This window comes from Bison bison, unplaced genomic scaffold (genome assembly GCF_000754665.1).
Source record: "Bison bison bison isolate TAMUID 2011002044 unplaced genomic scaffold, Bison_UMD1.0 scf7180017864452, whole genome shotgun sequence".
Classification (NCBI taxonomy): domain Eukaryota; kingdom Metazoa; phylum Chordata; class Mammalia; order Artiodactyla; family Bovidae; genus Bison; species Bison bison.
Genome location: NW_011495014.1, coordinates 751422 through 779267, shown reverse-complemented (window position 1 = coordinate 779267; position 27846 = coordinate 751422). Strand labels below are relative to the sequence as shown.

General features: G+C 42.7%; 1 protein-coding gene across 2 annotated transcripts in view; it reads right to left on the bottom strand.

The window, feature by feature from the left end:
• STK39 (serine threonine kinase 39) overlaps positions 1–27846 on the bottom strand; it is a 317449-nt gene that overhangs the window by 273802 nt on the left and 15801 nt on the right. The window contains exon 1 of one of the 2 annotated variants that reach the window (XM_010858932.1): positions 22306–25004. The exons of the other annotated variant lie outside the window; for it this stretch is intronic. Within the exon in view, the coding sequence (XP_010857234.1) occupies positions 22306–22408 (103 nt within the window). The 5' untranslated portion in view covers positions 22409–25004. Of the gene's footprint in view, positions 1–22305; positions 25005–27846 lie in introns of those variants that run through there. 2 annotated transcript variants of the gene reach the window in all.

The window sequence follows — 27846 nt, the reverse complement described above, 5'->3', positions numbered from 1 at the left end:
AGTGGGGCGTGTGTTTCTACATATTCGAGAGAGAGTTCTGGGGAAAAACAATTTTTCAGTCATCTCTTACAACTGGATATTTGTGGGTGCTGCCTCCTATGAAGAAGCATTTTGTAAAACCAAAAGAAAAAAACAAAAACATTTGGTATTTGAAGGTATTTTTCCCATCTCACTTTTCTACTTTTGGAGGCTAACAAGAAATAACTAACCAGTTAAATGAAAGCTCTTTCTCGCCATTCCTTAAAATTAAACCATACTAAACAACAGTGACTAAGAGTGTTTAATCTAAATTTTTAAAAATCCCACTATCCAGACACAGCTATTTTCATAGTCACATATTACAGTCTAATCCTTATTCATACACACATTTATATGCATTCACATGTATAGTCACAATAATTATAGCTCTGTATTATGCTATTTGCATTGTGAATTAGATCATAAGCATTTTTCATGTTTCTAAAATGTTTATAATTATATTAGTTGCAACACAACATCCCAAATATTACTGAACCATAAACTGTTGCCTTTAACCCTAAAATTGGGCACATGAATTCTCTTTTCTCTCAGTTTTGTCTTACAATTTCAAAGAGATAACCCAACTTCTGTGCAAATAAAAGCTAAAACAAAGCCAAATGCATAAATTTCAAGGCTCTTATAAAATTGCTACATTCAGTAACTCATTAAATTGCTTATAAAATCATTCATCTGTCAATGATTTGCCAAATCAAGTGAGTAAAAAGAAATACATCAATTTCATTTAGGGATTATTTACCTAGGATACAAGAATAACACACAAACCCAACAGGAAATTAGCTGAACCTGCACTGTAGAGTGTGTACTTTTTTCTTTAATAAGTGAATGCAATATGGACTTGGAGGAGACATCACATTCTCTGCACTGTAATTTCGCCAAAGTCTTAGCTTTCAGTAGGTGGCTGAGTACTTATAGGTAAGAATCCACAGATGAAACGCTGCAGGAGGCAACTCTCTGAATGTTTTAAGAAATGTACTACATTGGGCTTCCGTGGTGGCTCAGCGGTAAAGAATCCGAGTGCCAACGCAGAAGATGTGGGTTTGATCCCTCATCCCGGAGGATCCCCCACCCTGCAGAGCCACTAAGCCTCTGTGCCACGACTACTGAGCCTGTGCTGTAGAACTTAGGAGCCACACTACTGAGCTGCAACTACCGAAGCCCGAGTTCCCTAGAGCCCGTGCTCCGCAACACGTGAAGCCACCACAAAGAGAAGCCCACGTGCCGCAACTAGAGAGTAGAGCCCGCTCACTACAGCTAAAGAAAAGCCCACACAGCAATGAAGATCCAGCACAGCCAAAAATAAGTAAATTGTTAAAAAATTTTTTAAGAATAGTGCATTAAAATAGTTCACATTTAAATACGTAAGGGTAATTTAGAACTATACACATAGAGATAAATGTTGTATATAGAGAGAACACTGTTGTTGTTTGGTCACTCCGTGGTGTCCGACTCTTTGTGACCCCATGGACTGTAGCCCATCAGGCTTCTCTGTCCATGGGATTTCCCAGGCAAGAATACTGGAGCAGGTTGCCACTTCCTTCTCCAGGGGATCGTCCTCCAGCGATCGAACCCGCATCTCCTGCATTGGCAGCTGTGCCACCTGGGAATGGTAAACGTGGCTCACCTTTACCAATGAGTCACCAGGGAAGCCCAGAAAATACAGAACTGTGTTCTAAAGGTGTCTTTCCTTTAAGGATTCCTAACTCCCCAAGGCATGCCTAAAAAGGTGGAACAAGCTCAAGCAACTGACAGCTTCCCAGCTGTCCTCCAGATTCTCCACAAGCCATTGTATTTTAGCAGTGCTAAAAGTAGCAGAGGGGCAGGGGCTTCAGTGACCTTCAGGGGCTTCAGCTTCAGGAAATGCTTAAAAGAAAGATCCCATATCCTTTGATACCCTGATCCTTGACAAGGTTATACCCTTCAGCAGACGAGAGGCTAACACCATTAAAGTTTGTTCTCAGCTTTAAAAGGAGGCCAGCAGCAGCCTCTCAGTGAAGACTCTCTCCAGACATGGAGACCACAAGGGTCACCTCCTCCACAGTTTCATGCCCCATCCTTAACTCACGAGGCCAGTCATTTCGGGAGAATGTCTGAAGGAGAAAAAAGGAGATGGCCATCTACAGATCAGATCCCATCCTGGGAGAATCTGAACTCCGTCCTAGAAAACTGAGGAAGTTGTTCAGTTTTGCAAACTGTATCATATTTCAAAGCCACTGGTGGAGAAGCACCACTTTATGCTCTTCCCTTTGTAAAGGGAAATGGGAAATGTGAACCCTTGCATCTCAACATTCTGTCCGTGAAGACTTTCACATCTTCTGCCAGGGTTCACCCTGGACAAAGACTCCAAAAGGATGTCCAGATTCTTTGGACAATTGGTATTCAGCCATATCAAATACTGTTTGAAATAATTAAGCTGTCAGCAGGGCCTTGGAAATGCTGGGGCTTTAAGAGTATCTAGATGTCTTATTATGTTTCATGATGGTATCTGATCAGCATTACAATTCCTCACAGTTGCTAGACAGAACCAAAATGACCAAATACGGCTGGCAAAACAATGTTTCTTTTCCATTCACCTTCCTTTCTCTCTTGAACCTTAAAGTAACATTTCCATGCTTTTATTCATCTATGTATCAAAAGCCATATCAAAATATTTAAGAAGTGGGAAAAGACAATGACTGATGAGACCTCCTCCAAACCAAATCCAAGGAAATCCTAAATGCCACACCATTAGTCTTAGAGATCAGCACATTTTAAATCGACAAGAGGCACACACACCCAACTACTATCTAACCTCACTCCCAACTCAAAATCAAATGGATTTAGAGGATATCACTAGTTAAAATTAGAATGAAGAAAAATAAAAAAAAACCATTCAGTGATGCAAACCCTTCTTTCTCGTTTTTTTATTACATTTTGCCATTAAACATTCAACTTTTATTTTTGTTCAGTTCATTTCAGTCGCTCAGTCGTGTCCGACTCTTTGCAACCCCATGAATCGCAGCACGCCAGGCCTCCCTGTCCATCACCAACTCCCGAGTTCACTCAGACTCACGTCCATCGAGTCAGTGATGCCATCCAGCCATCTCATCCTCTGTTGTCCCCTTCTCCTCCTGCCCTCAATCCCTCCCAGCATCAGAGTCTTTTCCAATGAGTCAACTCTTCGCATGAGGTGGCCAAAGTATTTTACCAGTTCATAAATAATTATATGTCCTCTATTTAGTTTTATTATGATAAAATACACAGAAATGTCTACCTGCTATGGGCTCAGACACCCAACATTATCAAACAAAACAATTTTCTGCTTATTCAGGGAAGCTAGGACTTATTCAACAAATATCTTATTCAGGACTGAAAAATATCAAGGCAGAGCAACCTGACTCTTTGGTTTATATACTTTCCATGTAAGATTCATATTCACAGCTTCAAACTCATTAAATCCAACAGACAGGACTTTAAAGGGAGCTCTAGGGGGGAGGGAGGAGTTTAACAAGGATGTTAAACTTTAAAGGCACATCTCACATGGTTTACATTTCTAACTACACTCCCCAGTTGACTTTTGATTTCTACCTCACACTTTCATTTATTAAATAAATGATGAAAATTCCTTCCAAGGTTTTCTTTATAAATGTTTTGGATTCGCAGCCCACACTGCAGAGGCCAAACCTCAGCTGGCAGCCAGAAGTTGTGCCTGACTGAAAGTGTGGCTAAAACACACCCCGCAGAAAGAGATCTGAGAACACACAGAGACCCAAAGTTGTGGCACAGGGGAAGCACTAAAATATATTCCTGGACAGGCCTTGGATGTTGATTCTGTCCTCATGTCAGGAAATTTCAAACATTCATTTCAGGACTTAGCAATCCTGGTCATTAGGGGTCCTTTCAATGAGTCAGCCTCCCACCCTCGAAACACAGCTGCAAAAAGAAACTGTTTTTCAAATACTAACACGGTCAATATTCTAGATCACGGGGCATAAAGCAATGAAAGAAGAGATACACTAGACACAAACAGTTTGCAAGCAGATAGAACATGGTCGGTTTCATCCCATTCCTTAAGGAATGCAGTTTAGAGCTGGGAGGAATCCAGTCCATGTCTCACTTCTCTTTCCCCCAGTGCCTTCCAAAACCCCTGTAGAGAATAAACACCACCTCCCTCCAACCCGCTCCTTCCCCACCCCAAAGCACAATCCCATCAGCCAATGGTCAAGGTGATTTCCCCTGCCTGGGTTCCTGAGCGGGTTCCCACGAGACTTAAGACTCTGAGTCAAAACAATGTTCAAGGTGACCACCCAACACAAAGACACCTTTAGTTATCATTAAAAGGAAGAACAAAGAACAGCTTTGTCCTGCTTGAAACAGCTTGGAAAGATTATTCTCTGTCTAATGGCCCCAGACTCCGGGAGTTGGTGATGGACAGGGAGCATGCTGCAATTCATGGGGTCGCAAGGAGTCGGACACAACTGTGAGACTGAACTGAATGGCCCCAGAGAAACAGAAAACAACTAGTTGGAGCCAGGCTTCTTGAGAAGGCGGGGCTCCTCCTTTAGGCTCAGCTGGTAGCCATAAACCAGGATTTCGACAAGTGTTACCTGTGCACCACCTACATGAGAAGCACCTCGGTTACTGTGACAAACGCCCGAAGAGAATTTCTGGGGCTGTAACCTGAGGACCTACATTCTTGAACAATCACCCTGGAAATTCCCCTGCATGACAAAGTTTGAAAACAACCATCTAATTCAAACTATGTCTGTAGACGTCCCAAAGTTTTGAGTATCTTCTCCAAGGAAAACCATGGATGCAGTTAATTAAAACAAGTCCCTACTTACCCCAAAGTGCTCATGATTATTCAAACAGAGTCTCAGTCACTTTACTCTCGCAACAACCCTATGAAGTATTCATCCTCATATTATGGCTCAGAAAACTGAGGCCTGTGGCCCACTTTTTGCATGTGGCCCTGTAAAGATTTTTACCCTGCTGTCCATTACATGGAAAAGGACTCCCTCTAATGAGCAGAAGTAACTTTTTCTTAACTCTCCTAGAGGTCATTTACAAGGTTGGTCATGACTTTTCCTCCTACCCGGACCAGCTCCACCTCAAAGATAACCACTTTCGTCGCATGTGGCATTGGCCAAACTGCTAGAATGTGGCCTCTGGATTGAGTTGCCACAATGTAAGAGACATAATACATGAAAGTTTTGGAAAACATCTCGAGAGATTAAAATGAGATAAAATAGGCTATAAGAGAATAAACTTTAAAAGTTAACTGAGATCAGTTTGGGAGAGTGTGATCATACTCAGAAGACGGTGAGCACACATTTTCATCTCCACTTCAGAGCAACTAACTGAAGCACGAGAGATTTAGGCTGGATGTACAGATGAACTTTCTGATAAGGGACAATACAATATTGGCGTCATGCTCATGCTTAGTCGCTCAGTCATGTCCAACTCTTGGCGATCCCACGGACTGTAGCCCACCAGGCTCCTCTGTCCATGGGATTCTCCAGGCAAGAATACTAGAATGGGTTGCCGTGTCCTCCTCCAGGGGATCTTCCTGACCCAGGGATCGAACCTGCGTTCCTTATGTCTCCTGCACTGCAGGTGGGTTCTTTACCGTCTCAGCCACAGAGGTCATATAATGCCATTGATGGGAAGATTTCCCCCAAAGCCCCTTTATATCTAGGGCAGGGTTCCTCAGCCTCAGCACTACTGGCATGTAGACCAGATAATTCTCTGTTTTCGGGGCCTATCCTGTATGATGTAGGATGTTTAGCAGCATCCCTGGCCTCTACCCTCAAGAGGTGAGCAGCATTTCCTCAGCCCTCCGCAGCTGGGACAACCCAAGATCTCTGAAGACACTGAGGATGGCGGGAGAAGAGGGCCAAACCTCCCTGAATCAGAGGGGAGAGAAAGCAGAGGGGGTGCAAGAGAAACCAGCTCTTCTTTCCAAGAATCAAGGTCCCAGCCAACCCAGGCACTGAGAACTGAAATGGCCTGCGGGGAAAAAATTCGAGGAAACTGGGTAATTCAGAAACCAGATGGTGTGCCTGAGACAAGTGCTAAGAATCAACTGCCCTAAGGAAAAGAAAAAGAAGGAAGAGATGAAGACCACAGAAAAAGGGAAGTGGGATGGCCTTGTGGGGCCCAGTTACATAAAGTCAGGACTCCACAGCCCCCAGCTCCCAGGAAGGCAGTTTAGCTACGGGTGAGTTTATGAGAAAGAACAGGTGAGAGCTGTCGCCAATGTCAAGACCGAGGCTTCTTATCGTTTTCAGCGGTGCTGACGTGACACGGAGACTGAACACCCTGGAATGTGACACAGGGGAAAGGAGAAGGCGGAGGAAAAGGCGCAGAGCCTGCTCTCTCCGGGGCCCACAGCCACTTGCAAACACAAGAAAAGGTGACAAGGTCTGTAGAACCAATCCGTGTTCTTAAAATGCCTGTGAAAGGCAGTGCCTGCAGAGCAGAACAACTAACTACAGCGTTTCTGGAGAGTTTAACAGAACAGGCTACTTGGCAATCAGTGTTTATTAAGGCCTAAACACACAGGTGTTCTGTGCTGGGAACGGCACACAGCAAGGCCGCCGCTCCTGGCCTTGCCGCTTGGATTGTACAGCTTTAAAAACAGGCATCGGAGAGACACAAGCCATAAGTGTTTTGTGCCCACCTCAACATTCCACCGCCACCACCTAAACAAGAGAAAGAACATGTCATTCAAACAGGAAGGCCACAGAAGCTCTGCCCTCAGAGTCGGAGGCAAAAGCAAACAGGGAAGAGTGTTCGGGGACCACAGGGCAGCTGGGAGTCGGCCGCCCCACCAGGAGCCAAAGTGCTTTTCCTCCTAACTCAGCCGTCCACGATCACTATTCACCCAGCGCCGGGGGCTCTGACAGCATAGGGAACCACAAGTGAAAGAAGCACTGGCCTTGTCCCCACGCTGAAGTCTGCTTTAGGCATAAAAGCAGGTGAGTGAGGTGGATGGAGACCCTTTTCCCTGGTTCTTCATCTGCCACCTCAGACGCTAATGATGCACTCTGTTACAAGGCAAAGTTTAAATCCCTGGATGTCCTTTCTCACTACGCTCAACAAAATTCTCCTGGCATGATGTCTGGGCTTTCCTTCGTGTGTGCTCAGAGAATACAAATCCCTTTGAATATTGGTATAAACCAAAAACAATTATGAAGGTTAAAAGCAATACACGGCACTGAAATTTACTCTGAAATGCAGGGGGCAAGTAGTAATATGGATTGATGAAATGGACAGAAAAGGTAGAGATGGACAAGTGATGAAATAAGTATGGTAAAGTATTAATGCTAAAATACAGGTGAGGAACATATGGGTGTTCACTGTAAATTTCTTCCAACTTCGCTGCATGCTTGAAATTTTTTCAGAAGAAATTGTTGAAAGCAATTTTTAAAGAACCCTGCATTTACCCTAGAATAATAGGTAAGGACAAGGGCAAATTAATACTATATTTTTTTAATAAAAATAGGTTATAAAATACCATGTATAATGTAATCCCAATTTTGTGCATAAACAGTAAATACCAAAATACTGCTTTCTCTTTTGGAAACAGGATTACAGGTGATTTATACTTTCTTCTCTGTGCCTTTCTACATTTTCCACTTTTTCTTCAATGAGCATGTATTGCTTTGCAATCAAAAATTTACTTTATTACATTAAAGTTTAAACAAAATCTCTGAAGCCAAAGCTCAATTACTTACTATTGAGAATTATATGGACTGAAATAAGTTTTATTTTTGTGGGTTTTTTTAATATAGACATGCAGCTCCGTAAGTACCAGATCTCTGAACAAACAAACTCAGTAGAGGGCAATCCCATAAGCCCTACTTTTGACAAGACAATAAATGAGGCAGTGTGTTTTAGCAGTCAGTGCTTCCCTTGTGACTCAGCTGGTAAAGAATCTGCCTGCAATGCGGGAGACCTGGGCTTGATCCCTGGGTTAGGAAGATCCCCTGGAGAAGGGAAAGGCTACCCACTCCAGTATTTTGGCCTGGAGAATTCCTATATAGTCCATGGGGTTGCAAAGAGACGGATACAACTGAGTGACTTTCACTTCACTTCGCTTCCTTTTAAGCGGATTTGCAATTTTATATACTGCTACTACTAGTACTCTTGCCTGGAGAATTCCATGGAGGGAGGAGCCTGGTAGGCTACAGTCCATGGGGTCGCAAAGAGTCGGACACAACTGAGCGACTTCACTCACTCACTCACTCACTAGTCCCATCACATCCATCTGATTTGCCATCAACGTATAGCACATCCCAATCAAAACACAGGACATCAATGTCCTCACAGGGGCCTTCAATGGGCTCCAGAAAGTCCCACAGTATGTTTACATGAGTTCCCCTGCCCCATCCATACAGCATGATACCTACACTTACTGGCACAAACAAAAGAGACACCTGATGAGACCACTGATTCCCTGGGGGACGTCGAGCTAAGCACATGACCCCTAACTGTGAAATAAGAGTACTTGCCTCACCACTCCAAGGTCTCTGTGCGTTCTTAACACTTTATAGCGCTACAGACCACAAGGCAGACCCCCAACAGCTCACTCACTTCCAAAGAGAATAAAGGAACGAAAAACAAGAGTTTTCGTAAGGATGTCTTTCAGAATCCAGTGTTCAAAGACGGTGATCAATCTGAGGTACGTAAGGAGGGGAGAGGGAACTCACACGCTAATCCTGAAGTGAAGAAGTGAAGTGAAGTGAAAGTCACATCCAACTCTTTGCGATGGAATTCTCCAGACCAGAATACTGGAGTGGGTAGCCTTTCCCTCCTCCAGGGGATCTTCCCAACCCAGGAATCAAACTGGGTCTCCTGCATTGCACGCAGATTCTTTACCAACTGAGCCACAAGGGAAGGCCATGCCCTGGAGGCAGAGGCAGGACGACCAAGGAGGTCCTTCTAAAAGAAAAGGAAACCAACTCCACTGACAGTAGTTAGGTCTACAATACAAGCATAACTTCAGGTAAATCCACTCACTTAATGAGTCCATGCTCCTTGGAAGAAAAGCTATGACAAACCTAGATAGCATATTAAAAAGCACAGACATCACTTAGACAAAGGTCCATATAGTCAAAGCTATGGTTTTTCCAGTAGCCACACACAGGTGTGAGAGTTGGACCATAAAGAAGGCCAAGCGCCAAAGAATTGATGCTTTTGAACTGTGGTGTTGGAGAAGACTCTTGAGAGTCCCTTGGACTGCAAGGAGATCAGACCAGTCAATTCTAAAGGAAATCAATCCTGAATATTCAATGGAGGGACTGATGCTGAAGCTGAAGTTTCAATACTTTGGCCACCTGATACGAAGAGCCAACTCACTGTAAAAGACCCTGATGCTGGGAAAGATTGAAGGCAGGAAGAGAAGGGGATGACAAGGATGAGATGGTTGGATGGCATCACCGACTCAATGCACACAAGCTTGAGCAAACTCCAGAAGATAGTGAAGGACAGGGAAGCCTGGCATGCTGCAGTCCATTGGGTCACAGAGTTGGACACAACTTAGCGACTGAACAACAGTGAGTGTGAAGCTTCAGGAGAGACTCATCTGACACCTCTCTTTTTCCTTACCAGGTACACCTTCCCATAGGCACAACCAGTCAGAATGCTATGAGCCCCGTAAGCAGCTGAGCACAGAGAAATGAAAGCCACCTTCTCAGTGATATAAATGACCAAGGTCATATTAAGTTCTCCTCTGAGTACTGGTGAATTGCTACTTTATGACAGTGATTATCTTTTATGCTATTTGCATTTTCATTATTTCTTTTATTTTCTCTTTTTTATTAGTTTCAATTACATTAACAGTGACGATCACATGTATTTATATGCATGTATGTGTGTATGTATACATATACACACATGCACACATACACACATGCTAACTAGAGAAGTAACTCTCCCCTTCTACCTCATTTGGATCAGTTTAGCCTTTAATTGACACCAGTTACTTGCACCACACAATGATGGTGATGCAGCAGATTCCGCAATGAGTGAAAGGTAAGTCCCAGTACACAAGTACACATAAACAAAAAGGTATTGTCAGCAGATCTCAAGTGCTTTGGCAACTCAACGGAGTATATCATATCCACTGCCTAGAGAAACAATGAAGTAAGTAAGCTTTCATTCTGATATCAAGGGCAAGTGATGAACACTCTGGGGAAAAAAGATAATAGAAAACCAGCATCCTTTTAATGTTTAATATGAGTAAGAGCACATGCAAATTCTCTCCTAATCCCACTGAGATTAGTAATAATAGTAGTAATAAGCATTTTTACCAGCTTTCTACCTAAACTCTGGCCAAGATAAACTGTCATCAAGATTTAAGGACCTGCTAACCTACCAGACTGCACCACCCCAAATGATCAATCGATCTGGTGCAAGTAAACTTTGGGAGGCAGACAATGTCAATAAAGCACAGAAACCCAAAAGGACCAACAGGAACTAACTTTCTTGACATGGCAATAGCTACCTTTACACTCTTTTAGGACAGCCTAACACAGCCTAGGTTGTAAAGAAAGATACGTACAGAGAAACCATCATGGAAAACTACCTCTTCTTTGCACATGTTCCCTTATGAACTCACTCCACCTTTTTCCTGTGCTGTCAATGGCTTCTCTCAAATCCTCACATCTAGTTCCAATCTCTCCTCTGAGACCCATGTGACAGACGTTACAAGGGCTCACCAATATCTCGTTTCTAAGCACAACAGCACTGCGTTACCTTGCGATTGACAAGACCACGTGAATGGTGGGGCCAGTGAAATGTGGGCAGTGTTGAGTCACTCATCATGGCTGAGGCAGAGCAAAGTTCCCGCAGCCCCTCCCTGTCCTGCAGCAATCGGATGACAGAGCCACAAGACTGAAGCAGCCTGGATCACTGAGTTGCTGCAGGAAGGACGGCTGACCTGGAGCGTCTCCCAGACTCAGAAGACTCTGAGAACAAGAAGTACACTTCTGTTGTGTTAAGCTCCTGTGAGTTCAGGATTGTTTGTGACCAACCTCAACGCCCAGCTTACCTGAGAGAACAAGTTTAGTGGACATATCAAGGGCACCAAAAATCCATCTAAAATTAAATCACCACCATCTTCCACCTGACTCCAGAGAAGCCTGCCTGCTCTGTTTTGGTTAATCCTCCCAAAATTCAGGGTCTGCCCCTTTCCTCTACATTCCCCAGGCCTGGATGAAGAAATTGCACTAAAGCAGTTTGATAAATTATTATTGTTGGTGATCAAAGTCTTGGGCAAAAATCAAATGAGCTTTAATAAGTTAGCCTTTAAAAAGAATGATGGAAATCATCAAGAAACCACCAGAAAAATCTTTGGGGGAAAAAATAAGGCTCAACCATGAAACTGAATGTCTGCTTAGATATACACTTTTCTCCTCCCATGAGTAACTAATGTAACTGAAAAAAAAAAATCCCAATTCCCCACCCTCATCACCCTTACTGCAAGGATATGCCAAGTTTGAACTCATCCAAACAGATAAAATAGGCAAATAAATGTGCTTTACATTTTTTAAGGGTCAGAATGCCACTACTCAGAACATACTGGAAACTCTTCACAAATATCGCCCACAATTGTAAAAATTAAAAGCTTAAACCCACAGAATTGTAACGCAAATATCAAAAGTTCACTTCAAAGGTCATTTATCACCATTTTTCCCTCCCCTTCTTGAAAGGGGCCCACACATGCTGGCTCAGAATAGAGCTATGAAAGAAAATATGTATTGCGGTTTCATAAAATTTTTCTAGCTTATAGGTGTTGCAAATTTCATTACCGGTTCCCAGATCATATAAGCTGCACAAAAACATCAAGACACGCAGTCCCATTGGTTTATCTACCAGTTAAGCAACTGTCACACTTGAATAATGGATCTTAAATCCACACTCGGAAAAAAAAAACTTTAATTTCCTTGTTTTCTGTGGGAACACCAGGGAAGGTTTTCTTCTCATCTGAAAGGCAATCTACATAATATGATATACAATATAATTATTATTCCACTGGTCTTTCTGAAACGAAGCGAAAATGTTCTCATTGAAATTTCAAGCATGAGGAGGCATTATATAATTTTAAAGGAAGGGTAATTAATCAGCCATTCTCTCTATGGTCATCTAATCCCACTGAACAAACTGTTTAGTTCCTCTCAAGCCAACTTAAAAATCTCACACCTTCAATATTCTAGGCAAAAGATTACTAAGTAGCGATAAATCTAGTTAATAGGAAAGTTTTAACTTAGATTTACCCAGAAGGCAAAGCTCAACTGTTCTCTCCCCCAATGCCCTTCTTCTGTCTCAAGACTGTTACTTAACGTGGCAGGATTGCTCAACACAAGTCTATGTTGCAGTGAGAAGGAGCAGCCCTCATTTTAGCCAAATGAGTCAAGAGAAAGTAGTATTATTTACTGGTCAGCACACACCCATCAGATACTTACCATACATGCACACCTGTTCACAAGGGTCATTTCTGTTCTAGAGTTTACAGAGAGTTCACCAACCCTAGGAAGACAAGAGAAGCCCGCAGTTCTGCCTTCTGAACCGTGCTCTGCTCTTTTAACTTCCATACCAGTGAGTTTTGGGTAATATGTAGAGAGTAATATTCCTGTCTTAAAATTGTGACTTTGTATCTGCATCTGCCTTTCAATATATATTTTTTTTTAATTTTACTAAATTATAAGTAGTAAACATGTGTCTGCTTCATAAAGCACCATCCAAAACATGCTGTCTTCTGACTCCAGGTAGATCATCAGAGGAAACTGGTTATTATCAGTGGGCAATAGTTTAAAAAAAAAAGAACCTATTGTTGTGGATGTGTGCAAATACCTCCTCTTTCTGGGCAGTGCATTGGTGTAAATGTTCCTATTCTAGGTTCTGAAAGTAAAATTTAGACACAAACATTCACTGGTTCTGCACCTGTGAATAAACTGGGTATAAACCAAGCTGTGCACCATGATTAGGATGTGGGTGAAGGTGATGACACAGAGCCGGGAGAAGTCCTTGAAGATAACCACCCAGCTTGACCACACCTTATGCAAAAGGTGACATTGCTCGCTATGTGTTTGCACTCCTTAGAAAGAATGAGGCATCACAAGTTGAAAATACTATCCAGAGGAAACACAATGGCCCCTTTAAAAAGTACCTCTTCAGTCACCCAGAACTCTTCTTTCCCCGACTTCAGAAGAGGTGAAAGAAGGAAGCTTGAGTTCAACATGAAGGTCACACACCCTCACTCTACAGAGGACTAATATACCCTGTGCTTAGCAAACAGACCAAACTAATACCTTCATTCAGTTAAGTGTTTGTACAAGGAAGTTACTGAAACTCACTGTTCGTGAGAATGTTCCCTCCCCACCTTACCTGCAGGAAGGTAGTTATTGACTTCCTCCCCAAGTCTTCTGCAGTAGCCCAGCTCTCCAACTCCACAGCAAACCTGGCCAAGGCTCCTGACCCTGTGCCCTTGGGAAAATCACTTCTCTCTGAGCTACCTGCCCGGGGGGCAGCGTGGGGGTGAGGATGGCCTGGATTACATGTCTAAAGAGGGCTTACAGGTCTGAAGTGTAGTCACTCAGTCGTGTCTGACTCTTTGCAACCCCATAGACTGTAGCCCGCCAGGCTCCTCTATCCATGGAATTCTCCAGGCGAGAATACTGGAGTGGGCTGCCATTTCCTTCTCCAGGGGATCTTCCCAGCCCAGGGATTGAACCTGGGTTTCCTGTATTGCAGGTGGATTCTTTCCCATCTGAGCCACCAGGGAAGCCCAGGCTTACAGGTTGTACTAGGATAACTGTTCAAAGCAGGTCTCAAAAAGCACTGAGCCGCCAAAGATCTCATCCATGTGCCAAGACTAATCTTCATGCACGCAATCACAATGCAAAATGTATTCACAGAATAAAGCAGTACACTTTAGGTAAAGATCAGGTTTCCAGACCACAGGAAACGTAAAGCATGGAAGTGCAGACTACAGCACAGGCATTCTGGAGAAGAATCTACCTCGGTCTATCTAGACTCTAAGTTCATACATCCTCCCATGATCCATGTATCCCGTTCCTAGACATACGTCCCCATGAGTCCTCCCGCAGGTCTGAAAGGGCACAATGAGGGTGTGCCCTACAGACCTGTGCCTGGAGCTGGAGGAAGAGATAAGACAGGAACGATGTCTAGGTAAACATAGCAAGATTAATCATAAGATCATAGTGCTGAGTTAAAAACAGTAAAAGATAGTAAAAGCTAGCATACAATATGAACTTAAGACATGAACAAATGTCCTCATGTGCTATAATAACCATACACTCTATATGTGATTCCTGTGAAATGGTAAAAAACACTTAAAACAGTCTGTCACATTTTAAGCACTTAATAAATATCAACTATTATTAGACAAAAAGATGGTCACAACATATTGTAAACCTTCTATTAAAAACTTCATCTATGTATCCTCCTTTCTCCTAAAGGGCTTTCTTTTCCTCTATTAAAAAATGCATAAAAGAGATTAGAAAGTTATGTTTAAAAATGTTTACAGTGGTTACCTCTGAGGAGACTTGTATATGTGTTTTAGCTTGTTCTCCTTGCTTGGCTCTATTTCTACAATGGATAAACATATGTAACTTTAGAATTGTCTTTAGTCCTTAATGTCCCTTTCAGTATGATTCATGACACACAAAAAAGTAGAAATATCTCAAAAATGCACCCCATCAATGGGGAAATACTTCTATCATGGTACAAGCCGATAGCAGAATATTTTATAGCCACTTTTTGTCAATGTGGGAAACAGCATATACTGTTGTATGGAAAAAAAGCAGGCACTGGAATTGCACATGTAAGAGATCTGAAAGGACACGGACAACAGTGGTCAGCAGAATGGGCTCTGGAGCTGGCCCACTCCCTGGTCACATCCTGCCTGCAGGATAACATCTCCTGCAAGATGGAGATGATGACAGTGCCTCTCATGAGGCTGCTGTAAATAAATGCAAAATACGCACAACAAGCAGGAAAAAGTATGTATAAGGTCCACTAGGAAATGTCTGCCTTCTATTTATGGAGATTAAACCCCAATAAAGTTGATTCAAAAACACACGCACACACACAAAAGGTCACAATATTGTGTAATTTCATTTGTAAGAACTATCCAAAAGAGGTAAACTCTTAGAAATGGGAAGCAGAGCTCTTGCCTGGTGGCCCAGTGGCCAGGACGCCGAGCGTCCACTGCCGGTGCCTGGGTTTAAACCCTCGTCGGGGAACTAAGATCCCACAAGCCAGGCAGCATGATTTAGAAAATAGAAGAGCACACTGGTGGTTGCCAGGGGCTGAGATAAGGGAGAAGGGAGAGGAACTGCTGACGGGGCTGGGGCTTTATTGTGGTTGATGGGGGTTTGGGAACCAGGCAGAGGCTGTGGTTGCATGATGTGAATGTACTAAATGCAACTGGACTGATCGTTTTTAAAGGGTTAGTTTTATGTTTATATAATTCTGCTTATGTGAGTTTCACCTCGGTGGGGGAAAACATGAACACAAAACATTTGTCAGGAATACATATAAATTAATAAAAGATGAAAATACATAGTCATAAAGGTTCAAAGGGGGAAAAGAATGATTAAGGGGATTAAGAATAAGCGCAAGCCAAAAAATAATGTGACGCAGCATAACTCAAAAACAAGCCCTGCTGACAGAGTGTTCCCTGAACAGACTCTGGCGTGGCTTAACCTTCATCACCTGGGGCCAAAACACTGTCTTGGTCTGCTGCCACTTCCTTTTTAAAAAAGAAATGGTATTCACCTCTATTCTTCATTTTGCCATTTGCTGTTCTTACCTACTGGTGTGTATCTTGGAGCTCTCCTCATGTTAGTACATATCATCTTTTGTCACTGCTTCAAAGCGCTACAGATGTATTAATATCAAGATCCAAACACTTTTAACTTGCTTTATTTGATCATACGTGGTATTTTGCCCTTGAGCATACATAGCATGCCAGTTAATGACAGTTTCATAAAGAAAAGTTAAACGTGGTATGCAACTGCCTATACCAAACAAAACCCTGACATACGGTTAGCTTTTAGAGCTAGCTTACATGCATCCTTCAGAGAGAAATGCCTCCCACAAATCATTAATGCTACAACCAAACAGCCAAGGATGCAATGATTTTCCCCCCACCTCCACTTCCACACCCTCCAAACTGAGGCTGATTTGATCTGATTTCATAGGGGAAGAAAAAAAAAAAAACATCTTAGCTGGATAGGAGCTCATTGTATGATTCTTTGACCCAAGATGGCCCTTCCCTAAGTCCAGGGACTGGCCCGGCCTAGCTGTTTGGTATTAAGTTTAAAGGCTTGGAATTCGTTCAAAGGATACACTCAGTGTCAGCAACAAACCTGTGAAGTTCACCTTGGAGCTTCTGGCTCCTCTGACGACCATGCCAAAAACACTACCTTGTTTTCTGGATCTGTTTTCCAAATCCCAAACACCAACATGTTCACCTGCTTGTGTGTATCGAACAGAGTTCTCTGGGGTTTTGTTTTCATCAAAATAAACTGGTATAAAAGGCTGCCCTTTTTAATAATTAGTCACAAATGTCAGTTGCCCCGAGGTGACACAGGATGGACAAACTTGAGATTTGTGAAGAAACAGCAGCTGGAAACAATCACACAGGGAAAACACACATACACTCAAGGAAACAGCCCCTTCTGGGCTTAAGGAAAGACAGGCATTTTAGAAACCTAAAATAAGCCATTTATCAGAGGTGGGGTGGGGGTGGGGGGTGGGGATGGGGGAGGTGGGGGGTGTAAAGGTCATCCCCGAGGTACCAGGGTGGAGGACAGAACCACCTCTCACAGGCGCTGCCTCCTGTTCCCATAGGACCTGCCAGCAAGAAGGGTCTGTTCCGGGGCCAAGGGCTATCTGGCATCTCTAAGGTTTGGGCAGTTATACAATACAATTATTTTTTTTTGCATAGCATCCCTCCCACGGGGCATTCCAATAAGCTTGACAAAGGGAGTCATTCATAGACTTGATAAAAGCAAAGCAAGGAAAACTTTGTAACCCAGAGAAAGGATGGGAAATAAAGAGTGGAGAGGAGGAAAGGGCCCCCAGGCTTCCCTCGGAGGCTTTCATCTCCCCACCCGACATGTGGGCTGAGGCAATAAGCGAGAGGGATGCAAGGGAGAGTGAATAAAGTCAGAGGGTGACAGAGGAATGGCCTCCCACCTTCCAGAGAAGGTACATCCTCACTGCTGACAAACAGGGAAACAGTCCCCTGCCAACTGACCTGAGATTGGTTTGGATTTTTGTTTTTGTTTGGGGTTTTCTGAGGCCAACTATTTACTCCACTTGTTAAATAATAAACACAAGTTTCAAAATGTTTTCCTCATTTATGACTTACCAGCCTGCTTTACTCTGACAGAAACAGAAGTGTGCCTACACACCAAGGCAAAAGTTGTGTTTGGCTGTTAAAAGATATTGGAATTCCGACAAGACATTCCTGGGTCTGGGCACTCTGCTGCTGCTGCTGTTGCTGCTTCTGCTGCTAAGTCGCTTCAGTCGTGTCCGACTCTGTGTGACCCCATAGACGGCAGCCCACCAGGCTCCCCCGTCCCTGGGATTCTCCAGGCAAGAACACTGGAGTGGGTTGCCATTTCCTTCTCCAGTGCATGAAAGTGAAAAGTGAAAGTGAAGTCACTCAGTGGTTTCCGACTCTTCGCCACCCCAAGAACTGCAGCCCACCAGGCTCCTCCATCCATGGGATTTTCCAGGCAAGAGTACTGGAGTGGGGTGCCATTGCCTTCTCCACTGGGCACTCTAGAAGGAGCTAAATGTCTTTTTTTCAGGGAGGTGAGCCATCTAATGAAGAGAAGAATCACTGTTCTTAACTGGAGCAGAGTGAAAGTCGCTCAGGCATGTCCCACTCATTGGGACCCCATGGACTATATAGTCCATGGAATTCTCCAGGTCAGAATACTGGAGTGGGTAGCCTATCCCTTCTCCAGCAGATCTTCCCGACCTAGTAATCGAACCGGGTTTCCTGCACTGCAGGCGGATTCTTTACCAACTGAGCTATCAGGGAAGTCCTTACAGATATGCGCATCTTTAGGCTGAGAAACATTATAGGTTGCCTTCAAAAGAAGACATGATGCAGGTGCTTTCAACCTTCTAAAAGCAAAGCCCATTTCACCACAGCACCTCTTATCCACAGATGAGCTTGTGAACAAGAGAAAACCCTCCTCTCCTGAGCAGGTCTCAGCCAGGTCTCCCTAGCTGGGCGGCTACCTACACAGCCCACCCCTTCTAGGTCTGAAGTCTGAAGTGTAGTCGCTCAGTCATGTCCAACTCTTTCAATCCCATAGACTGTAGCCCACTAGGCTCCTCTGTCCATGGAATTCTCCAGGCAAGAACACTAGAGCGGGTTGCTATTTCCCTCTCCAGGGGATCTTCCCAACCCAGGGATTGAACCTGGGTCTCCTGCACTGCAGGCAGATTCTTTATCATCAGAACCACCAGGGAAACCCAACCCCTTCAGGGTGCTAGGAAGTATCCCCCAGTCCAGGTGCTGCAGGGGAGTGAGAGGGGACAGCTGACTGGGAGGAGGGATGAGGTCAGCTCCAGCCCTGAGTTCTCAGCAATAGCAGATGCACTGTGGCAGGTAAAGGAGACTTCTCTCGGGCCTGCCAGGGCTGTCCTGCCACAAGGCACTTCCTATCAATCTGAACCAACTGCCAAAACCCAACTTGGGGATGTATTTCACTGCAACTTAACCAATATTTTCAAAAGCATCCCATTCTTCCAGCTTATCTAAGAACATTCCACAAAGGAAGCCTGGAAAGTAATATATTGGAATTCCTTAAGTCACATGGGAATGTGTTCCATTACAGATCTACCTTGTTCAATTTCCTACTGGCCTTCATATATAGAATGAACGAAAAAAATGTTTTTCATTAATATAGTCAATGAATAATATAGAGATATGGATATAGATAGGTATCAAAGCCAGCCCAGGAAACAAATGTGCTCTATAAAAGAAAAAGCATCAATTACTGATTTTAATATCAAATCCATATTAGCATCACAACTTAGAAAAAGCTTACTAGAAGCAAATCACTTAAATTCTCTCCACTTTGAAAAATACAGTATGTATAGGGACAATATGAGCTTCTCTGGTGGTTCAGACAGTAAAAAAAAAATCTGCCTGTAATGTGGGAGCCTGGGGTTCGATCCCTAGCTCAGGAAGATCCCCTAGAGAAGGAAATGGCAACCTACTCCAGTATTCTGCCTGGGAAATCCGAGCGATAGAGAAGCTTGGCAGGCTAGGGGTCACAAAGAGCTGGACAAGACTAAGTGACATACGTTTTCACTGTCACTTTTTCATAGGGATAATAAAACATAATACTGTGTCATCATTAAGGAGGAAATATACGGAAGTTACTCTTGCTGATGGGCATCCCGACAAAGCAGAGATTGAAAGAGCACCAGCCCACACAAGGGGAAGAGGGTGCCACAGACGAGTCCTGTGCTCTGCCCCAGAAAGCCTTTCTCTGGAATCGGCGGCGCTACCCCTGTCACTGACGGAAGTCCCATAGGACAGAGAGGACTGTGTTTCATTTGTACAGAGGGTCCTGCAGCCTGGCCTGAATGTCCACAGTAGGCAAGTGACTTGTACAGAGCCACCAAAGCGGAGAAAATTCCCAAAAGGATGTCTTGGGAAAGTTCACTTTCACAGCATCAACATGTATCATCTTTCCTGGGAAGCTGACCAGTCAGGTCAAAGTCCTACCACCAAAAATGATGACCGTGGGATACGCAGGCACCACACGTACCAACATGAAGGCAGGGGAGCCCTCGTCCTCTGCCCCCCAGTCCTCCCCGACACTCCCAAAAGACAGTGAGCAAAAACAAGGGCCAACTCAACTTAAAAGACACGACCATACTGACAGAAACTTCCCATCGTGAGCCTGGAAGGCCTGAGACAAAATCAGGAAGTGTCACGTTTCTCTAGAGGTAACTCCACACAGAGAGCAGGCAAGAGCAGAGGACAGACTTTTCCTCCCCCGCCAATCCCCCCAAAAGTAAAATAAGTAAAAACAGATCCCAGAAGGTCTAAAAGGGAGGTGGGAAAGCCTGAACTGGACACTCTCAGAACAGTCAAAAGATTGATGTCCATTCAGCCTCTCAGCAAATAACCACCGGCTCCTGCCAAGTGGCAAGAACCCTGTTGAATGTTACTCAGGATATAAAACATGGGACAAGCATGTTTCCTCTTCTCAAGGATCTGAAAGTTACCAGGGCAAATAAACTTTATGCCCACACAGCTGCATTACCCAGTTGTAGGTGATTTTCCCTAAGAACTGAATAAATCAAGAGTTTGGGATAGGCATTTGGGTTGAAACCTGAATGATACATGTAACTTATATAGCAGAAAAAAAAGAGAGAGAGAGAGACTAGCACTCTAGAAAGTAGCCAAAGGAGCAATGAAGGCAAAAAGGTGGGATGAACCATTTATTTTCAGGAAGCAAAAAATACAACAGGTGAAAAGTAACGAAAGGAAAACAAAACAAGGATGAAATACTGAAACAGGTCACTAGCAGGGCTGGAAGTAAGAGCAGCAGAGATGTATCAGGGCAACTGACATCACCTACTATGATCACTGACTGCCCTACCTTCAAAGTGAAATCAAACAGAGCGGCACAAAATGTGGGATGATGACAGCTTTTGTCTGTTCCTTTTCCATCAAGTACTATTTGTTTAGGAGAGAAGAGGTATCCAATTAGTCTAAGAGATGTGCAATGATCCCAGGTATCCAGGAAGGTAACCCCAGTCCTCGGTGGTGGGGGAGGGGGGGCACTATCGCCTTGGCCAGGCAAACTCCCAATTCTCTTACGACTTATGTGGTATTTAAAGCACCTTAGAGCTTCCCTGGTGGCTCAGACAGTAAAGAATCTGCCTGCAAAGGGGGAGACCTGGGTTGGGAAGATACCCTGGAGAAGGAAATGGCTACCCATTCCAGTATTCTTGCCTGGAGAATCCCACAGACAGAGGAGCCTGGCAGGCTACGTTCCATGGGATTGCAAAGTTGGACACAACCAAGCGACCAACACTAACTATAGCACCTTGGTAGACCAAACATGTCTCTTTGTGTCCAGTAAGTGAAAAAAGTTTTTTCAAAATTTTAAATGTGTTCAGATCTTTTCCTGTACACTTAACTCTCAATTTGTTGCTTTCCCGGTAGCTCAGACGGTAAAGAGTCTGCCTGCAGCATGGGAGACCCGGGTTCGATTCCTGGGCCAAGAAGATCCCCTGGAGAAGGAAATGGCAACCCAATCCAGTATTCTTGGCTGGAAAATCCCGTGGATGGAGGAGCCTGGCAGGCTACAGTCCATGGGGTCGCAAAGAGTCAGACACGACTGAGCGACTTCACTTTCTCAATTTGTTGGTCAGCTGCCCTGCAAAGTACAATAAGTCCCCTACATACAAATGAGATCAGTTCTAAGAGCATGTTCGGAAGTCCAACAAAGTTAGCTAGGTACCCAACTAACACAATCGGCTATATAGTACTGTAATAGGTTTATAATACTTTTCACCCAAATAATACATAAAAACAAACACAAAAAATAAATATTCTTAATCTGACAGTACAATACCTCAAAAAGGACAATAATACAACAGCTGACACACAGGGTCAACACTGAGTGAACAGACACTGACGAGAGGAGGGGGAGGAGACAGCAGAGCTGAAGGACCGTCAGCAGGAGGAGCCGGAGGGCAGGCAGCAGTCATACTCAGCCTGATGTTGCCGGAACATATATTCGCATCTTTCAAAGTTCTCAACTTGAAGGTTCACACGTAGGGGACTTACTGTGTAGCTCAGTCATGACTAGGAGGACTTCCACCACACAGTGAGATGGCCCGTGGCCTTGTCCCTTCCTTCCGGGGGAGGGGAGGGCCTTTCCTATGGCTCCTTTTACTTCCCTCCCTCTCACATCACAGAGTTGTTTGTAGGCCTCTGTCCTTCCACTGTCTAAACCCAGTGTCTGGCAGAAAGATACCCTCAGCTACAGAAGAAAACTTATCTAGCCCATCCCTCATCTTTTCTCTGAGTGGTCGGTAGCAAGCTAGCACTCCCCTCTCAATGCAAAAGCTCTGGTCTCTCAACTGCTTTCCTAGCAATCTTGGCACCACCTAAAGATGCAGCCTTAGGAACATAAGTAGCCATTTCTTAGAGTCAACCTTTAAATTGATGAGACTTCACAGGGAGCCATCCGGACTCTCACTTACTTTGATGTCTTGATGGAGGACAAGTCAAGTTTCCTTCACCTGCTTTCCTTGTTACATACCTATTGCTAATTCTGATTGACTTGTTTTCTTTAAACTTTATCATGCAAGCATCATGTGCTTATCTTATTGTGCAATGCACCTCAGAACATGCTGGCGTGCTATGGAACACTCACAAAGAAAAGAAATGAAGTCTTCGTTTCCTTGCATACTTGAACAATCGTGACAATCAATGTTTCTCTTTGTTAACAGGTTTCACTGTGAGAAAAAGTAATGGGATGAAACTAAACAGCTCAATTAGCAACGGCAATAGATGCCAAAGAAAGCGTCTCCACAGAGCATTGACAGTGGCGCAGCTGGCTTACTAGGTGAGAATTCTGGGATGAAGAGAAAGCCATTCTAAGCTGTACAATAACGATGGTTAAGAGTATGGACTTTGAAGGAAGAGAAACTAAATCTGTCCTTGGCAAATCTGTGTAATCTTAAGCTTTGGTTTCCTCATTGGCTTGATATGTGAACTAAATAAAATACGCATGTAAAGTCCTGGGCAGAGTGGCCACTAATACAGCACTGATGAAGTGCTGATGACCAACAACGTGGATTCAGAGCTATTTCCCTCAGAGATGACACATAATAGGCAATGCCAAGGGAGACATCGAAATCAAAGGCAAGGCATTTCTACTGCATCAAGAAAAACAGTCCATCAAATGAAAGCCAGTATTTCTAGTTAAAGTGTTGGTTCTAAACTCGTCTCCACTAAACGCTTTAGTTTCTTCCAGATTAAAAAAAAAACTTATTTAAATTGTCAAAGATAATATAATTGTAGTTGTGGGCAACGGAGGGAATTAAGACAATACACCCTGCCTCACTCACCAAATAACGCCTCCAATTAAATCTAGGCTACAGAGAAGAGGTTGTATTTTTAAATGAAGGACCACCTTACATACAAAAATATTTTTCCAGTAGAAAGTTAAAATCTTTGACTTCAAATGCTGATCTAGGAGACAGAGTCAGAAATAATGGTTCCTTCTGCTTCCCAAATCCATTTCTTTTGTACTGAAATTATTTGTTGAGTTGGTTAAATCATAATGAACTGCGGTTGATTTCGGAGGAAAGGGAACATGTGAGCAGGATGATGAGAAGTAAAAAAATTCCACTACAACCAGGATATCTTTGTTTAAAGGCACAAGTTGATTAAATTCACATCCTGTGGTCCTTTGTTGAGTTTTCAGAACAATGGTAAATGTAGTTACTGGGAAAACAGAAAAACCATTGTTCCTTTTCATTAGTTCTCTTCCTTGTCAAAAGTTTAAACACTGATTGTCTAAAAGTCTACAGCTTATAGTCAAGATAAAAGCATGATGTTAATACATGCACATCAAAAAGCTAAACATAGATTCATACATACACATACTTATATATGCAAATATTCAACTAATGTTAGCATTTAAACCATGTTTGTATAGACAGTACTAAATTTCAGAAGTTGTCTTTATGAAGAGAATTATCAAGTTTCATCAAAACATTAGCTCTATCTCTCACCACAATTCTGCCTTGGAATAAACTTTACAACACACAGTGGATGGCAGGAATGTCACAAGTTGGAGTTGCAATCCCTTCCTTCAGAATTCTAACAATAACAATATGATATGCTGGCGCAGAGACAGGACTTTGGAGAAAAGGTGATCAGCACTGAGTCTTAGTTACACGGCTCCGCTAGAGAATGACCTCACTGGGATGTAATCGGTTCCCTGTTTTCTCCTGGAGACTTTCTAAGTTCCTTCAAGGTCAACCCTCAAAGGGAGCTCCTCTTTATATTACCAAGATGTAGCAATGCCTGGCACACACCTGAGCTGAGCAAACACCAAATAAATAGACTGAGGATAATCAACCCACCCTCTGATCAAGTAAAAGCAGGGAGGTGTATAAATTCTGACCTTTGGCCAGCTCAAGTTGGCTCAGGTCTTTCTATACAGAACAGACTCATTCCCATCCTCTTCTCTGGATCCTGAGAACAATCATCCCACTTTCTATAACACGTGAGGAACAATCTTCTTAACCCATAAGGCCTCTAACCACCAGGCAAGGGATTCCAGGATATTACAGGCGTGTTTAAAAAGTAGGATATCTGCACAGGTTAGTTTTGTTTTCTTTTAAACGTTTAACAGTCTGCTATTTTGGCTGAATTTTTTAGTCTGGTTTCAATGTTGGGAAGTACGTGAGCAAAGCTCTATAATTTTCTCTCTTCTATAATGAAAGGTCTTTGAGTTCACTGACAGAATTCTGTGTTCTCTACGGCTGTCAACATTTCAGCATTAATGTTAGTAACTTTCTTAAACCTCCCAAACCCCCATCATTGATTTAGGTAGATGACAGGCCATGAGAACTGCTGCTTTATGCAAACAGTCACTGACTGAATTTTGGGGTACTTTGTATGACAAAGAAAGAAATCTATTAAAACATTTGTTATATATGAAACAGCTACTACTAAAATAAAAGGCTTGATAAATAAGGGCTTGATAAAATCACGTGATCTATTTTAATGATTATTTTAATGAATATTAAAGTTTACTAAATGGCAGTGGATTTCCTAAGTTATTGGATACTCAATTATCCATACCAATGGAAGGGTAACTGGAATGGAAAATATAAATAATATTGCTGTATACCTGAAACTAACACAGCATTGTAAAGCAAGTATATTCCAATAAAAAGTTTTTCTAAAAAAAGAAAATATAAATAATAAAAACAGTCTTCACATACTGACAACTTTCTATGTCAAACAAGGGTAACTGAAGCTGCCTCACTGGGTTAATGTGAAGATTACATGGACTAACTATGAAAAGTATTATATCAGGGGTTAACATAATAGCTCCCCAGTGCTAACTGTTACTATTATAATCACCTTTATTATTATATTACTCATTATGCATTCTTATTGTTGTTGTGGTTTAGTTGCTAAGGAGTATCTGACTCTTTCATGACCCCATGGACTGTAGCCCACCAGGCTTCTCTGTCCATGGGATTTCCCAGGCAAGAATACGGGAATGGGCTGCCATTTCCTTCTTCAGGGGATCTTCCCAGCACAGGGACTGAACCAGCGTGTCTGGCATTGCAAGCAAATCCTTTACCACTGAACCACCTGGGAAGCCTCATTATGCATTATATTATCCTGCAAGGCCAACATGATGGTCCTGATTTGGATGACGAAACACTGTGAAGCCCAATAAGGCCCAGACACTGGCTTGCAGTCTCAAACTTGGTAAATGATGCCAATGAGATCCAAGCCAAGTCGGCGTAATGTGCAAGTTCTAGCTCTAATGTCACATGATGTTGCTTCTAAAGTATGGACCTTTCTTCTGGAAGTTAACTCCTTGTCGTGATAGCTTGAAAATCCTAAAGGCAGACGACACAACAAAAGCTGAGGAGGCAAAGGGAACCCTGGAAAAAGCAGAGACTCTGCAACCAGATGTCACTGGGTTCAGATCCAGAGGTGTGATCTTCAAAAGGTGATGCGATCACCCAAGCCTCTGCTTCCTAATTTGTAAAATTGGGATAATTATACCAATCCTGGCAGGAATAAGCTAAAGACACAATATAAAGCACATAAAGTACTTGGTCCAGTCCTCAGCACACAAGGGGTGCTCCACAGATTGGTATCAAAATCATCCCATTGACTTGAATCACTTTTACAAGTACTTAAGTCTTCATGGTATAGAGAAAATTTTAAAATCTCCCAGAATTTTAATTTTCAATATTTTTTTCCAAAGATAACTGTATCTCACGGAGTATAAAATAAAATTCTCCCTCAAGACTCAAGTAACTTTTATTACCCCTAATTTTTCTTTGGTCATATGTAAGTTTTGTTATTTTACACACATATAAAGAAAGAAAGTGATACAGTCACCTATTCTATACATACCTGTATTTATGCCAAGCTTTGGTGCTTTCAAAGGAGAATGAAAAGAATGTAATAAAAAACTAAACCAAAATAGAAAAGAATGGGAAATTCTTAAAACACACACACCAAGTCCATTTTCCTAGAGCACTATCTTGCTGCAAAGTAACCGATGAAAGGCCTCTACACATACACTACATACACGAGCATCAAAAAAAAATAAACAATGGGACACGTCACCAAAAGGAAAGGTGGCTAAACTTTTTTTTTAAATCCAGTAATCAGATGAACAGTCAAATATAATAAAACACGTAGGAAAATCCACTTTATTGTTTCACAAAATGAAAACCCAAAGAAAGCACATTTATAAATGCACTCTAAAGCCAGTACTCGGTGATCTCCAGCTCCCACCAAAGCAATCAAACACAGATCAGCATGCCTATCAGCTAAGGCCAGGCTGTCAAAATGCAGGCTTTAAATTACACATGGCCTTACCAGAAAGTATTTAAAAGATTTTTCTCCTAAATAATAAAGAGTATTGTGCACACTGTAATAAAATAATGTTTAATTTTGCTTATGTGCTAAAAGGCATTTTTAAAAGCAGATTAAAACACAGAATTCAAGACCACCAGAAGAAACATCCCCAAATGAAAGAAAACCACTTGGCTGTCTTTCCTAAAGGCAAATATGTTGTTCGTCTTTCTCTGACCCAACAAAAATTCCTACAAAATGATAATCAAACAGGAGCTTAAGTGCTGCCTTGCAAATCAGATTACATTTCAAGTGGTCTGAGGGCAAACGAAGATGGCATTTTATGAGCATGGTTCTGATTTTTAAAAGTAACAGGGAAACTGCTCTTCAAGGACTGGGAGACATGGGCACCAAATTAAGGACTCAGGCATTCAACAGTTACTGAAATGTTCAGCCTGCCAGCATTTACTTGAAAGAGAAGGAAACTGGGGTCAAGGAGGGAAGAAAACAAGGAAAAGAAGGTGTGGGTAGATACTTAATAAATAGTGACTCTTAGGAAGTAGACAGAGCGGCTTAGAGAAACCTTCCAGAACTATTCATATCTGGTCACCTTTGAAACACTGGAGCACCAAACACCTAATGAAATTAAGAAGGACCAGACACTCTTCCCAATGTGTGCAGAAAAGATACAGTTAAGATTAAACTATTCACATAGGAAAATGAGCTATTCCAGGAGTTTCAGGTTCCAGGTATATTTTTCATAACTTCACCATCATTACAGAAACAGGATGAACTATTTCACAGCACTTTAGAGTTGGCAGAAAAGGCAAGACCGTATCTCATGATCCAGGCATCACTATTTCAGAACTGAAGACAATTTACAACTTAGACAGGGCAGAAACTTTCCCAACTTACGTTCCATATGGAAAAAGGAAGGCTGCATCCCAGGGAAGTATTTACTGACTTAAATGAATAAACTGCTTTTAAAGCACACCATAAAGTATATATTTTTTAACAACAACAAAAAAAGTGCATTACTAAGGATTACATTCTAGACTGGTTACTTACCTAGGAGTAATGTTACATAGGTTCCAGCCACATCCAAGTTTTCTTCCCAGGAGGGAGCTCGAGATGCTACACCCGTACCCGAGGAGGGCGCCTGAGTTTAAGGCAGC